The sequence below is a fragment of the Lagenorhynchus albirostris genome, chromosome 1 (genome assembly GCF_949774975.1).
Source record: "Lagenorhynchus albirostris chromosome 1, mLagAlb1.1, whole genome shotgun sequence".
Taxonomy (NCBI): Eukaryota; Metazoa; Chordata; class Mammalia; order Artiodactyla; family Delphinidae; genus Lagenorhynchus; species Lagenorhynchus albirostris.
Genome location: NC_083095.1, coordinates 1,728,226 through 1,744,249, shown reverse-complemented (window position 1 = coordinate 1,744,249; position 16,024 = coordinate 1,728,226). Strand labels below are relative to the sequence as shown.

The 16,024-nt window shown below is 45.9% G+C and overlaps 1 protein-coding gene across 1 annotated transcript in view; it reads left to right on the top strand.

The window, feature by feature from the left end:
* TDRD9 (tudor domain containing 9) overlaps nucleotides 1-16,024 on the top strand; it is a 106,542-nt gene that overhangs the window by 51,619 nt on the left and 38,899 nt on the right. Inside the window, exons 10-15 of the mRNA XM_060165164.1 lie at nucleotides 4,387-4,451; nucleotides 6,199-6,253; nucleotides 6,404-6,488; nucleotides 7,861-7,918; nucleotides 10,154-10,258; nucleotides 15,332-15,429. Coding sequence (XP_060021147.1) covers nucleotides 4,387-4,451; nucleotides 6,199-6,253; nucleotides 6,404-6,488; nucleotides 7,861-7,918; nucleotides 10,154-10,258; nucleotides 15,332-15,429 — 466 coding nt within the window. The remainder of the gene's footprint in view (nucleotides 1-4,386; nucleotides 4,452-6,198; nucleotides 6,254-6,403; nucleotides 6,489-7,860; nucleotides 7,919-10,153; nucleotides 10,259-15,331; nucleotides 15,430-16,024) is intronic.

Sequence of the window (16,024 nt, the reverse complement as noted above, 5' to 3'; positions counted from 1 at the left end):
CTGTGGTAGTTATTTCCACTGTTTCATCTTCCAAGTCACTTACCCGTTCTTCTGCCTCAGTTATTCTGCTATTGATTCCTTCTAGAGAATTTTTAATTTCACTTATTTTGTTGTTCATCATTGTTTGCTCTTTAGTTCTTCTGTGTCCTTGCTAAACGTTTCTTGTATTTTCTCCATCCTGTTTTCAAGATTTTGGATCATCTTTACTGTCATTACTCTGAATTCTTTTTCAGGTAGACTGCCTATTTCCTCTTCATTTGTTTGGTCAGGTGGGTTTTTACCTTACTCCTTCATCTGCTGAATATTTCTCTGTCTTCCCATTTTGTTTAACTTGCTGTGCTTGGGGTCTCCTTTTTGCAGACTGCAGGTTCGTAGTTCCCATTGTTTTCTGTGACTGCCCCCAGTAGGTGAGGTTGGTTCAGTGGGTTGTGTAGGCTTCCTGGTGGAGGGGACTAGCGCCTGTGTTCTGGTGGATGAGGCTGGATCTTGTCTTCCTTGTGGGCAGTGCTGCATCCGGTGGTGTTTTGGGGGGGGGGTCTGTGAACTTAGTATGATTTTAGGCAGCCTCTCTGCTAATGGGTGGGGTTGTATTCCTGTCTTGCTAGTTGTTTGGCATGGGGCGTCCAGCACTGGAGCTTGCTGGCCGTTGGGTGGAGCTGGGTCTTAGCGTTGAGATGGAGATCTCTGGGAGAGCCCTCGCCAATTGATATTACCTGGGGCTGGGAGGTGTCTGGTGGTCCAGTGTCCTGAACTCGGTTCTTCCACCTCAGAGGCTCAGGCCTGACATCAGGCCAGAGTACCAAGACCCTGTCAGCCACATGGCTCAGACAAAAAGGGAGAAAAAAGGAAAGAAAAAAAAGTTTAAAAATTATTAAAATAATAAAAAAAAAGAAAAAAAAAGAGGGCAACCAAACCAGTAAACAAACCCACCAATGATAACAAGTGCTAAAAACTAAATTAAGATCAACACAAAAATCAGAAACAAATCAGTCGCAGAGAGCAAACCCCAAGTCTGCAGTTTCTCCCAAGTCCACTGCCTCAGTTTTGGGACGATTCGTTGTCTATTCAGGTATTCCATAGATGCAGGTATATCAAGTTGATTGTGGGGATTTAATCCACTGCTCCTGAGGCTGCTGGGAGAGATTTCCCTTTCTCTTCTTAGTTCGAACAGCTCCTGGGGTTCAGCTTTGGTTTCGGCCCCTCCTCTGCATGTAGGTTGCCCTCAGGCATCTATTCCTGCCCAGACAGGGGGGGGTTAAAGCAGCGGCTGATTAGGGGACTATTGCTCACTCAGGCCGGGGGGAGGGGAGGGGTAAGGTGGTCATAATTGTAATGCGGGGCGAGCCTGCAGCGGCAGAGGCTGCTGTGATGTGGCAACAGCTTGGGACGCGCCGTGCGTTCTCCCGGGGAAGTTGTCCCTGGATCACGGGACCCTGGCAGTGACAGGCTGCATAGACTCCCGGGGCAGGGGGTTGGGGGGTGGATAGTGACCTGCGCTTTTCACACTGGTTTTTTGGTGGCAGCAGCAGCATTAGCGTTTCATGCCTGTTTCTGGGGTCCAAGCCGATAGCTGCGGCTCATGCCCATCTCTGGAGCTTGCTTAGGCGGTGCTCTGCCTTCTGTGGGTAGACAGGGAAGGAATCCCCTCTCTTGCGCACCCCGAAACAGTGGTCTCTTGCCTCTTAGGCAGGTCCAGACTTTTTCGCAGACTCCCTCCTGGCTAGCTGAGATACACTAGCCCTCTCAGGCTGTGTTCACGCAGCCAACCCCAGTCCTCTCCCTGGGATCTGACCTCCGAAGCTCGAGCCTCATCTCCCAGCCCCCATCTGCCCCTGGGCGGGTGAGCAGACAAGCCTCTCGGGCTGCTGAGTGCTGGTCGGCACGGATCCTCTGTGCAGGGAGATCTCCGCTTTGCCCTCTGCACCCTGTTGCTGCGCTCTTCTCCGTGGCTCCGAAGCTTCCCCCCGCCACTCCCCGTCTCCGCCAGTGAGGCGTCTTCCTAGCGTGTGGAAACTTTTCCCCCTTCACAGCTCCCTCCTAGAGGTGCAGGTCCTGTCCCTATTGTTTCTTCTGTCTCTGTTTTTTCTTTTTTCTTTTGCCCTACCCAGGTACATGGGGAATTTCTTGCGTTTTGGGAAGTCTGAGGTCTTCTGCCAGGGTTCAGTAGGTATTCTGTAAGAGTTGTTCCACATGTAGATGTATTTTTGATGTGGAAGGAAGGTGATCTGCATGTCTTACTCCTCTGCCATCTTGAAGGTCCCCAACAATTGATTTTTGTTTATTGATCTTAGATTCTGCAACTTTGTTGAACTCATTTATTAGTCCTAGGAGGATTCCTTAGGGTTTCTGTATATAAGATCATGTCATCTACTGAATAAAGATAGTTTTATTTCTTCTTTTCCAATCTGGATGCCTTGTATTTCTTTTTCTTGCCTAACTGCCCTGGCTAGAACCTCCAGTACATTGTTGAAAAGAAGTGTCAAGTGTGGATGCCCTTGTCTTGTTACTGATCATAGGGGGAAAACATCCATCTTTCTCTGTTAGGTTATCATGTTTGCTGAGGGCTTTTTGTAGATGACCTTCATCAGGTTGAGAAAGTTCACTTCTATTTCTAGTTTGTTGAGTGTTCTTTTTTTTAAATTAATTAATTACTTTATTTATTTTTGGCTGCGTTGGATCTTTGTTACTGTGCGTGGGCTCTCTCTAGTTGCAGCGAGTGGGGGCTGTTCTTCGTTGCAGTGCGCGGGCTTCTCATTGTGGTAGCTTTTCTTGTTGTGGAGCGTGGGCTCTGGGTGCGTAGGCTTCAGTAGTTGTGGCTCGTGGGCTCTAGAGTGCAGGCTCAGTAGTTGTGGCACACGTGCTTAGTTCCTCCGCAGCATGTGGGGTCTTCCTGGACCAGGGCTCAAACCCATGTCCCCTGCATTGGCAGGTGGATTCTTAACCACTGTGCCACCAGGGATGTCCTGCTGAGTGTTTTTTAAATGAAAGCGTGTTAGATTTTGTTAGATGATTTTTGTCTATTGAGATAATCATGTGATTTTAGTCTTTGTTGATTTTTTAGATGTTAAATCAACTTTGCATCCCTCGGATAAATCCCCCTTGGTCATGGTGTATACTTCTTTTTATATGTTGCTGGATTTGGTTTACTTAGTATTTTGTTGAGGATTTTTACATTCATATTCTTAAGGTATTGGTCTGTAGTTTTCTTATGTCTGTCTGGTTTTGGTATCAGGGTAATACTGGCCTCATAAAATGTGTTGGGAAATGTTCTGTTTTTTCGGAAGAGTTTGTGAAGAATTGGTATTACTTCTTTGAATGTTTTTTGGAATTCAGCTGTGAAGCCATTGGGGTCTGGGCTTTCTTTATGGGTAGTTTTAAAATTACTAATTCAATCTTGTTGTTTGTTATAGATCTATTCAGATTGTCTGTTTTTTCTTGGGTCAGTTTCAGTAGTTTGTGTCTTTTTAGGACTAGTAGTAATGTCTTCTCTTTCATTTCTCATTGTAGTATATGGACTCACTTTTTTTCTTTTGGTCAAACTAGGTAGATTTATCAATTTGTTGATCTTTTCAAAGAGCTAGGTTTTTGTTTTTCTGTTGTTTTTCTTTTTCTATTTCATTGATTTCCACTCTAATCTTTATTTTTTTCTTGGAACAGTCAAGAAACAACAATCCATGCTGTGCCTGGGAACAGTAACCGCAAAGAAAGAGGAGGGGGTGAGAGGGGTAAACTAGTAACTGCAGCTCCGTGGCTCTTTGTCCCCTGTTTGTTCTTGTCACGGTCTTACTGCCGAACTGAAGGGGCTGATTTCCTTGTTTCTTGTCTGTCTCTCTAGCTAGAATGTAAGCTCCAAAGAGTGGGGAGCTTGTCTGTCTTTCTGCTGTGCCTGCCTGCATGGAGGAGGGCCTGGCACAGGGGAGGGGCTCAAGGGTTTGTGGAGGAATGAAAGTTCTGACTTCGCACAACTTAAATATGTTGCTAGCAGCAGGGAGGCGAGAGGACAGTTTGAGATCTTGGTCTATAAACATGCTTTCTAATACTAGTTTGGATTCCTTAGAGTTGAAGTTTTGTTTGTAGTAGTTTTTCTAAATGTTTTGTATTTTGAGGTTCTGGATTACAGTAACTGAATTTCAGAGAAGACTTTTTCGGATAGTGAGTTTTTATGGGAGAAAATAGTCAAGAGGCTTGGGGTCCCTTGGGTGATCCTGGGGCTTTGGACAGTGTCTCACGTCCTGGGGCCTCTGTGTTTTCTTATGTAGAAGGAAAATTATACTCGATGACCTAGATGTAAGAACCTTTCAGGGTCAGAAGCCATAATATGAGGATTCTGGAAAAACAGTGGCTACTTAGCCTTGATTAATACTTGTGCACTTCACATTTTAACAGGACCAAGACCTGGTCGGGCACCCCATTTGTGTCAGAGCGGAGCAGTGTGTTGGTGTTTTTGCCAGGTGAGTGTCATTCTTCCGTGATCTAGAATCTGCGCTGGGTGGAGACTAGTTTGTGTCTCGCACATATTGTGAAAAATGGTATTTGTAGTGCGGGTTTATTCTTTATAGACTCTGGGAATGTGAATAAATGTGATTTTCGGTTTGACTTCTTACTATAACCTTTGTGTTGCTAAAACGTTCATAATGAACAGTTTAACTTTTTGAGGGCAGTCTGACCCCCTTCAGAAAAAATTGGCTATGTTAATTTTGCTATTTCATACATATGGTTATAAATGTGAAGTAATTGTCATCGATCTGTATTTAAAGCTTATTTAATAACAATATCATTATTGTAATACCATGAAAATCATCAGGGTAGCCCTTGAGTTCCTTTTTCTTCAGTATTTGACAAAATAATCTCTTAAGATACTTAAAGATTAATTTTTGTTAAATTGTACTTTTTCAAAATGTTGATTTTTTAATCAAGTGGTATAGCTTTATGAAACCTTACGACAATAATTCATGTATTCTTTGCTGTTGGAAGGTAATATGTAGAACATATGAGTATTTGTGCTAATTGTGGTGGAGAACAAAAAGCATGAATAAAGTAACCTTTTACTTTAGAATGCAGCATGGGAGTTTAGAACTTTGATCATGTTTTGCTTCGGTTGGTACGAATTAGTTTTATATCCAGGAAACAAGCATTAGCTGACAGTGGTATGGAGTTGCATTTGTCCCAATAAATAGTTGTCAGTGATTGCTGTGTGCATAATATTGTATCAAGGAAGAAATGACCAAAGTAGAGTCAGGGCAGTACTATCTTAAGAACACCTGATGTGAAATAAATGCTTTCTAACTGCTAAACATTGCCTGAATAAAATATGTATAAATGATATTTTACAGTTTTTGTTGTTTTTCTTTTATGTGTTTAAGTGAGTTCATTTGACAGTACATTTATTTCATTAATTGATCTTTGGGGAATGGTTCTGTGTTAGTTTTTTTAGGGCTACTGTAACAAAGTGCTATAAACCAGAAGGCTTAGAACAAGAGAAGTTTATTCTTTCACTCTGCTGGAGACTAGAAGTTCAAAATCAAGGTGTCAGCAGGGCCCTGCTCCCTCTGAGGCTCTGGGTAGAATCCTTCCTTGACTCTTCCCAGCTTCTCCTGGCCGTCAGTCTTTGGCCCTCCTTGGCTTGTGGCTGCAATACTTCTATCTCTGCCTTGATCGCTAACGTGGCGTTTTCTGTGCGGGTGTCTTCTTATGAGGACACCAGTCCTATTGGAATAAAGGCCTATTTTTCTCCACTGTGACCTCATCTTAACTAATTATATCGGCAATCATGCTTTATTTATAAATATGAACCTTATGAAAAAAATTTAAAACATCTCTGTGACGAAGACTTTTTAAATATTATTTTTTGGTTGTAAAATTTTGCATAATCAAAGTAGGACATTTGGAAAACCAGTGGGGGGAAGAGAGGAATGTAAAATTACTCATCTCCTATGGCCAGCACTCACAGGCGGTCATTGCTGTGGAAAGGAAAACAGAAAGAATATGGTTTTTCTCATATTTTTGAGTTAGTGGTAGTCAGTGTCATTATGCATTTTTCACTTGAAATTCTGATATATTTAGGTGAAGAGGATAAAAAAGTCAGATAAAATGAATTGGTAGAGCCGTATTTATAAAAGATGTCATCTTAACTTAAAGGTTGTTTTCTAGAAATAAATACAAATCTTTTTTCCCCCCTCCACTTTTTTTCTTCCCTAGGTCTGGGTGAAATAAACTATATGCATGAACTTCTCACAAACATGGTTCATAAAAGGTGTGTTTAAAATGATACTGTTGTATTTTTACTTGTAAAGCATTGTATTGTTTCTAGCTTAAATAATTTTAATGATCTCAATGAGTAGTTATTCATTTTCATGTGTATCTAGTCTTTATGGATATTTTATTTCATTTACTTCTTTCTTAGGTTACAGGTCTATCCACTCCATTCAAGTGTGACTTTGGAAGAACAGAATAACGTGTTTTTAAGTCCAGTGCCTGGGTACAGAAAGGTAGGACAGCTGGGAGACCAGTTCTGAGCACTTAGGTACGTTTTCCTTAGAGACTCTGCTAATGAGAAGTGCTGACATTCCAGCTGTTTGTACGATATGTTCTGTAGCTGGTGGTTAGTCACCTAAACAAGCACTTGCCTGATGAGCCAAGTATGTTATTTCATTTTGTCTGTATTTTTTAAGTCAGTTTGCTAAGGTTTTTTATTTCCTCAGCCTCAGGACCTTGTTTCTAGTGGATTTCAGCGCCTCTTACCCCCAGCAGTTCTCTAACTGTGGGACTGTTCTCTTGTCCCTGGCACTGCGCTGGAGGTTTTGGTTAGAACCCACATTCTTAGTCCTGGTTTAAGAGTATTTCTTTAATTTTCTTTTTTATGTGTGAATGACGGGATTGTCTTATCACAACCCTTCTAGTGCTGCTTGAGATCATCAGGGACTCCAGACATGCAGCCCAGCCCCCTTGATTCCAGTGAGAAGGTTCTGCATCTCTAGGGGCAGCCTAGACCTTGCATGGCAACTCAGGGCTCTTATGTACTGCAGACCTTCCTGGGAACTTTAGCCTGGTTGTGCTCTGTGCCCCTGGGTAATTCCAAGACCCCCTGAAGCTATCATATCTGAGGTCAGGGAGAGCTGTCTTTGCCCTGTTTCTTGCCTGCTGCTTTTATGAACCTTCTGTGTTGCATGGGCCTGGTTTTCTGTACATCAGGGGCTTCCACTGGACCCCTGGAATGATTCCACCAGGAAAAGGCTGTACCTTAACATTGAGGTGTAGGGGTTAAGAGTATGCGTGGGGAGTTGGACAGGTGACATGGGTCTCTGTCCCCTGTAGGTGTGTGCCTCTGAGCACATCACTTCTCAGACTTAATTTTACTGTTGGAAAGTAGAGTCGATAACATTTACCTTGCAGAGCTGTTAGGAAGGTTAATTATAATAATATATGTCCATACTTAAATTGTGGTAGTGCTGCAGTGCCTGACACGAAGTAGGTGTCCAGTGATTGGATGCTGGTGCTACAGGTAATAGCTAATATTTATGAGCACTTGGCTCACGCCTGGAGCAGTTCTAAGCATTTCACGTTTATTAACTCAAGTAATAGGGAAGATATTATTGTTATCTCCATTTTATAGATGAGAAAACTGAGGTTAAGTAGTCCAGGGTCCAACGCTGGGGTAGAGCAGAGCTGGGATTCAGAGCAGGTTTGGCTGCTGAGCCTGCACTACACTGACTCCTCCTCGTGCCCCGCCCCCAGGACCCTTGACTAACTGTGACTTCTGTATAAAATAGAAAAAATGGCTAATTTCAAAATTTGAGCCCAGTGCCTAATGATTTCCTGTATATAGTGAGCATGTCAGATTCTTTTTTTGATGTTTGATAGGTCATTCTGTCTACCAACATTGCGGAGAGTTCTGTCACGGTTCCAGACGTCAAATATGGTGAGATCCTGCTGTTCTCCTCACAAAGTAAACCATAGTATTTGTAGCCTGTGTGTCCCTCAGGAGTTGTTCTTCCCCATCTCTTCCCCTGTTCTGGAGGAGAGAATGTAGGAAAGTGGGTTCCGAAGTTCCTCCTGTACTTCTCTCTCCCCCGCCCTCCTCTGAGCTCACGTGTCCGTTCAGCCGGGCAGCCTCTGCGGCGCAGCTACTAACACACACAGGAAGCGATCGGGGGCGTCCCCGGGGCGCCGTGGGCAGTAGGAGAGCTTTGGGGCTGCCCCTGCTGGACATAGTGACTGGAGGGAGGGGCCCGAGCCCGCCCCGTTGCTGCAGGTTGTTGAGAAAGACACCACGTCACCTCAGGGTGAGGCCACTCATAGTCTGGTCTCCCATGTGTGTGTCCTTGATGACGCTGTGAGGTTGCGTTAATTCATGTTCGGGAGCCTGACGCTTGCCGGGCGCTGTTCTCGGTGGTGGGCAGGCGTACGGGGCGAGTGAGGCGTGTTGTCTTCTGGTGGGAGAGCCAGGCAGTTAGCAGGGGAAGAAATAGGTGCACTTTCAGGTCGAGGTAGACGTTATGTAGGGAAATAAATCAAAAAAAGGGATTACAGTTAATTGGGTAACTGACCTTTTAGATGGGGCGATGTGAGAACACCTCTGTGAGGACGTGATAGCTGAGGAAGGCGTGACTTGGGTGAGGAGTGAGAGTGGAAGGAGGGGTCACGGAGGGTCGGCGCCGAGGCACTGGGGGTCGTGAAGCCAGACGGCGCTCCTGTGGTGGTTTCTGTGACGGGCGGGCGGAGAGCCGGGGCAGCGGCCGGAGCGCTGGCGGCCGGGAGAACGTGTGTGCCAGGCGGCGCGGGGCCCAGAGGCGCAGAGGGCGCGTGGGGGCCGGCCGTGGGGGCGGGGCGAGGCACCTGGTGGGCGGCTTGGCTCCCATCCTGGGAGGAGGCCGATGTGGCCGGAGGGGTGCTGCCGAGGGGGCGCAGGGTCCTCTGATGGCCTCTGCGTTCCCCGTGAGCCAGAGGCCAGGCCTCAGCTGAAAGCAAGCAGGACAGGAAGTGCCGGGGGTGTGAGGAGGCTGGATGGACGGGGCAGCCTGAGTCCCGAGGGCCGCTGGCGACCGGGAGCTTAAAGGGCGCCGTCAGCCTACAGCCCGTTTTGTTTCTCTTCTTCCCTCTCCCGCCACTTGGGCTGCGCGGTGTAGGTGGAGAGCTGTGATCAGCAGGCCTGGGGTCGAGTCAGCTGAGCAGAGCAGGGTGACAGGAGGCCAGGGGTCAAGGCAGATGTGTGGAGTGGTCACAGTGGGGGCTGGGAGCCCGTGGCTTGGTCAGGAGGGAAGGAAGGTCATTAGGCGGAGGGGCGGGGACAGTTAGCAGCAGGCCCTGACGTGCACAGATGGCAGGTCCGTTTGTAGGGATTAAGGGTAGGGTTACAGGCCGGGGAGTGGGGGGGGTGGGAGGGGAGGAAAGCGGTCTGGTGCCAGGGGAAGATGCTTGCGATTGAGATTGAGTGGGGGTCAGGTAGGGCGGTGGGAAAGAGATGCTGAGACAGGTGGGAGATGGGGTCTCGAAACCGAGGGCCTTGGCGCTGCCAGCACCGTTTTTATGGGAATGGAGATCCCCAAACGCTATGGCGGGAGGAGTGTTCAAGAGCCCTGGGGAGCCAGCAAGGAGGGCTGGTGGTGGCGGCGCAGTCAGTGAGCAGGAGGTTGCTGAGGAGGGAAGCGGCGCTGAGGAGCAGGCCGAGGCCGAGGCGGGCGGGGGGACGGGAGCCAGCACCGCCCCACCAGCTGCCTGCTCTCCTCCCAGGGGCTGGGAGCGGGACACTGCAGCACAGAGATGCTGAGAGCGGCTGTCCCCCCCCCCCGCCCCCGCCCCGCCAGTGCGCACACGGGATTGGGACCTGGCAGTCCCCCACTTTACCTGTGCTTCTGCGCAGCCCTTTGAGGCCGGCCTGTCGCTGCAGCCCGCGTAGGCTCGTATTATGACGTGTGGGCTCTTACAGGGCATATGTTCTTTCTGCCCAGACTCCCAGGACTTAGAAGAAAGAATGGGACCCCGGCCTCCCCGTCCTAGGCAGTCGGGAATGGCCGGTGCGTTTCCAGAGGCTTCTGTGTGTACACTAATTCTAAAGGCTGTGTGTTTCGTAAATTGTCTTATCGCTATGCACTGTGATTGTTACACAGTTATTTTTTGCTAGCCTGGTGTTTACATTCTCTTTTTTAAATGACAGTTATAGATTTCTGTTTGACTAGAACTCTGGTTTGTGATGAAGATACGAATTACCAGAGCCTGCGATTGAGCTGGGCCTCTAAAACCAGTTGTGATCAGAGAAAAGGTAAGGCATTTGTGTTCCAGCACAATAATAGGAGTTGGTGGCGCATTCGGGTGTCTTCTTGAATTTTTTGCTTTTTGTACCTTTAGTCTTATTCAGAGATTTCCTTTATTGGAACTGGTTTTAAGTTCTAAGCAACAGCATTTCATACTGTCAGGCTCTCTGTTCAAATCCACGATCCTCCTCGTGTCCATTGAAGTAGGTAAGAGCCTTTGCACATACTGGATGAGAGTCCTGTCATCTTTCACAGTGACTAGTTACGGAAGCCGTGCGGGTCACTTGTTAATTGCTGCTAGTCCTTCCTCTGACTTCTCTCCAAGTTTTCATCCTTCTGGGATGATTTTTTCCTGAGCTGAGCTGGCTCCACGGAGGGGTCAGCCTTTTCTGCGAGTGCACATGGTGTATTGCTGGGGAGACGAGGGTGTGGAGTCGTTTGTCGGGGCCAGGATGTCGGGGGGTCGGGGGGGCTTTGGCCACAGTGGCCGTGCAGTTGCCTGCAGGGAGTGGCCCCAGGGCACAGCCTTCTCGCCATGGACTGAGACGTAGCTTGTGCTTTATGAGAGAGCCTTCAGGGAGGACAGCTGAAGGACTGCTCCAAGAATACCTGTTGGGTTGGGTCATAAAGCTACCACATCAAAAAACAGAATAGAGGCCACATTTACTGAATGCTCGCCACAGGCCAGGCACGAGTCTAAGTGTTTTCCATGTACTTACGCATTTACCCCTCATTCCCCCAGTGAGGTAGCGCGCTGTTAACACCCCGACTTCTCAGTGATGCAGCCGACACACAGAAGGAGTAGCCTGCTCGGGTTACCCTGGGAAGTGCTGGGACCGAGACTAGGACCCAGACGTATGGCTACAGCCCACAACTTTAACCATGTTGTCGTGTTACCTCTCTTGAAATGGCTTACCTGGAGAGGGATTAAGAGAGAATGATTAAGGGACTTCCCTGGTGGCGCAGTGGTTAAGAATCCGCCTGCCAGTGCAAGGGACATGGGTTTGAGCCCTGATCCCACAGGCCGCGGAGCAACTAAACTCATGTGCCACAACTACTGAGCCTGTGCTCTAGAGCCCGTGAGCCACAACTACTGAGCCTGCGTGCCACAACTACTGAAGCCCGCACGCCTAGAGCCCGTGCTTCGCAACAAGAGAAGACACTGCAATGAGAAACCCACGCACCGCAATGAAGAGTAGCCCCTGCTCGCCGCAACTAAAGCCCACGTGCAGCAATGAAGACCCAACACAGCCCCCAAAATTAATTAATTAATTAATTTAAAAAACAGAGAATGATTAAGGAGTCACTGAAATATGGTCATAGAGAGCTTCTCATCACCTTGGGAAAAGCTTATGTATTGTTATAATCATCTCAACCCCCACCCCCGCCAAAAAAACCCAGAACGTAAAACTATGCTTAGAAGAAGTGATTAGAAATATTGTTGGCCAAAAAGTTCGTTTGGTTTTTGCCGTAAGGTGTAATGGAAAAAAGCCAACCCAATAGATATACAAAAATGTTTAAATTGATTATTTTTGGGTCAGTCTTGAGATTATAGGAATTGTATCCTTTGTCTTTTTGTATGTTCAAAATTTCTATGATTAGAAAATTTTTCCCATACAGGAAGTTGCAAAAAATAGTACATAGAGTCCCTTGAACCCTAGCCCCAGCATCTCAGCTTGTCAGTGGCGACACCTCCTACCCCGGTGCAGCGTCAGCCCAGGCAGCTGATGTCAGCACAGGGCTGGACCGCGGACCCTAGTCAGTCGCCCAGGTTCACACTGTGCAGACTTCTCTCCAGTTGATCCCATGTGTAGCCACCGCCACGGTCAGGACACAGAACTGTTCCAGCTGCCTTGAAGGAGCTGCCTGGTGCTGCATCTCTAGTCACACTGTCCCCTGCCACTCTCTGCCGACCTCGAACCCCTTCTTCATAGCCATAGCTGTGGCCTTTCAAGGACATTATTTAGGTGGAATCATACCGCATGTAACCTTTTAAGATTGGCTTTCTTCACTCGCTGTAGTGTCCTTAAGCTCCATCCAAGTTGCTGCATGTGTCAAAAGTTTCCTTTTTATTGCTGAATAATATTCCATTGTATTTTGAAAATTAGTAAAGGGAAACCTCTCTAAAATGGAGGGGGAGGTCAGAAGGGGGCGCTCTTGTTCGGTACCACCTGAAGTACCACTGGAGCTCAATTACGGGAAGAATTGTCAACTTCAGATGCCAATAAGAACCAGCAACAGGAAAGAAGTATCAGTTATAGGCCCCAACAGGAAAAACTGTGCCTTGCATCTCCCACAAGAAGTCATCTGCCCCAGCAACTCGGCCAGTGAGAAACAGTCCCCACCCTGAACTCTCACTTTTCTCCAGTGGACTTGTGTTCAAAATAACCCCTCCCAGCTTCCTCCTTTTTCTCTATAAAATAATGTTCCTCTTCTTTATATGGGACTTGCCTATGGTTTTTGCCTTAGCTTGCTTGTCCCAAATTGCAATTCTCTGCTATTTCTGAATAAACCCATTTTGCTGGTAAAATTACTGTTTTTATTTATTTATTTTGAATATTTATTTATTTGGCTGCACCGGGTCTTAGTTGTGGTACTCGGCATCTTTTAGTTGCGGCACTTGGGATCTTTTAGTTGTGGCACGCAGGATCTAGTTCCCTGACCAGGGATCGAACCCAGGCCCCCTGCATTGGGAGCGTGGAGTCTTAACCACTGGACCACCAGGGAAGTCCCAATTACTATTTTATTTTTAAGGTCAACAGTACCATTCACCTGTTGAGGGACATTTGAGCTGTTTGTAGGTCTTGGCGATTACAAATAAAGCTACTGTGAATATTGATGTACAAGTTTTTGTGTGGACATAAAATTGCATTTCTCTGGGATAAAAGCCCAGGAGTGCAATTACTGGGTGGTATGGGAAGTATATGTTTACTTTTATAAGAAACTGCCCCAAACTATCTCCATGGTGGCTGTACCATTTTACAGTTGTACCAGCAATGTGTGAGATCTGTTTTTTTCACATCCTTGCCAGCATTTGGTATACCACTATTTTTTATTTTAGCCATTCTGAAAGGTACATAATAATGTCTCATTGCAATTCTAATTTACGTCTCCTTGATGCTCATGAGCTTAAATGTCTTTTCTTGTGCTTATTTGTCTTCTGTATCTCTTCAGTGAAATGTCTGTTCAAGTCTTTGGCCCATTTTCTAACTGGATTGTTTGTATTTTTATTGTTGAGTGTTGGGAGTTCTTTATATTATATATACTAGATATAGTCCTTTATTAGATAGATGCTTTCTAAATATTTCACCCAGTCTATATTTTGTCTTTTAATCCTCTTAACAGGGTATTTCATAGAGAAGAAGTTTTAAATTTCGGTGTGGTCTGATTTATCAGTGTCTCATTTTATGGATCATGCCTCTGGTGTCATGTGTAAAGCTCTTCACCTAGCCCTAGGTTGCAAAGATTTTTCTCCTGTGTTTTCTTCTAGACATTTCGTAGGTATGTTTTGCATTTGTATCTGTGATCCATTTGAATTAACTTTTGTAGATGGTGTGAGGTTTGCTTATGGATGCCCAGTTGTTCCTGCACCACTGTTCTCCTCCCATTGAAGGCTTCTGTACCTTTGTGAAACATCGCTTGGGTGTACTTTTCTGGGTGTATTTCTGATTCTTCATTACGTTCTATTTGTGTGTTTTTCTCTCTACCAATACCACATTGTCTTGATCACTGTATAGTAAGACTTATCACGAAACAGATGGATTCCTCCCACTTTATTCTTCATTTTCAGAATTGTTTTAGCTATTCTACTTTGCCTTTCCATGTAGACTTTAGAATAATCTTGTCTATATTCACACACAAAAAAGCCTCCTGTGATTTTTTTTTTTTTTTTAGCCTCCTGTGATTTTGCTAGGAATTGTGTTAACCTGTACATCAGTTTGTGGAGAATTGATATATTTGCTCTGATGAAGCTGCGTATCCCTGAACATAGTGTGTCTCCCTTTATTTAGGTCGTCTTTGATTTGTTTAATCAGCATTTTATTATTTTCAGCATACAGATCTCTGTATATGTTTTGCTAGATTTACACCTAAGTATTCAGTTTAATTTGGAGGGATTATAATGATTGTGATGGCGTTTTTAATTCCGGTTTTCACATGTTCATTTCTAGTGTATAGAAATGTGATTGATTTTTGTGTGTTGGTATTGTGCCCTGTGACTTGCTGATTTCACCGATTAGTTCTAGGAGTTGATTTTGGTTTTGTCATTACCTTGGGATTTTCCATTTAGACAGTCCTGTCATTTGAAGATACGGCGGGTAGATGGTGGCGCAGGCAGCAGTCTGGACTCTGCACTCAGTTTCCTGTGGCAGGACAGGTGGGTGGGGGCAGAAGGGGACGGGGGTCCAGGCTCCACAGGTAGGGAAGGAAAGCTCCTCCCTGGGCTGCCCTGTTTTTTAAAAGCTGAGTATTTGTGAAGGATCCTCCCTCCCCACCTGTCTCCTGTCTCTCAGATTTTATTGTGTTTGGGGATAAAGGAGTTTCCATTGCACAAGCAATACCATCACAAGAGAACAGTCGTTTATAGGATGGTCTCCGTGGTCCAGGCCTGGTTTTGAGCTGTTTGCGTGTGATCAGTCATTTCATATGAAGCCATTGTCTTGAAGGACGCCTTTGCAGAGGTGTTGGGATGGGTAACAACCATCCGTTTCACTGGGGCTTCTCTCGCCAGCTTGATTACTTTTGTTTGGTGACCTCTGTATTTTTTACCAGTATGAACTATGCATTTGCAGGAGATGTGTGGTATTTAAAATGTTTAGATTGCCATTGTATTTTGGGGCCAAGGTGGTTCTCTTTAGAAATATGCATTGGATTTTCCACTATATATCACTGAGTAGGAGTCAGCACTTAATCTGTATATAGAAGATCACTTCTAACACTTACTCTGAAGTTTTTACCAAACTGACCTGGTTTGGTGGAAGATAACGGAAGTTTTTCTTAATATTTAATGGTTATTCTTAAGTATATCTTTACGCTAGTGTTAAAGTAATTAACGTCAGAGTTTGAATGTTTCTCCTTTGCAGGCCGTGCTGGACGAGTGTCTAAAGGATACTGTTACAGACTCATATACAAGGATTTCTGGGACAGCTCCATCCCCGACCATGTCATTCCTGAGATGTTGGTAATAAACTTTGGTCATCTTTATGACATAGTTTGTTTTTTGTAGACAGGTTTGCTGAATAGTTTAATATAATTTTGAGTGTCGTATGATTTTGATCCCAGAAAAATCACTTCTGATCAAACTCGTCTTTAATCACAGAACTGGCTTCTAGTCACTAAGCACCAGTGAGGGACTTCACACCCATGTCACGTTTCTGGCCCTGTAGGAGGACTGTCCACAGACGCTGCTGCTGTGTGTTTATTTATTTATTTATTTTGCGGTACGCGGGCCTCTCACTGCTGTGGCCTCTCCCGTTGCGGAGCACAGGCTCCAGACGCGCAGGCTTAGCGGCCATGGCTCACGGGCCCAGCCGCTCTGCTGCATGTGGGATCTTCCCGGACCGGGGCACGAACCCGTGTCCCCTGCATCGGCAGGCAGACTCTCAACCACTGCGCCACCAGGGAAGCCCTGCTGTGTGCTTTTATAGTTCATGCTGTGGAACTGGCTTCTGTCTTTCCTCTCCTGCCTCTCTCTCCTTTCTCTCCCTCTCTCCCCGCTTCCTCTCCTTTCTTTCTCACCCTTTCCCTTTTCCATCTTCCCTTCTTTATCTCTCTCT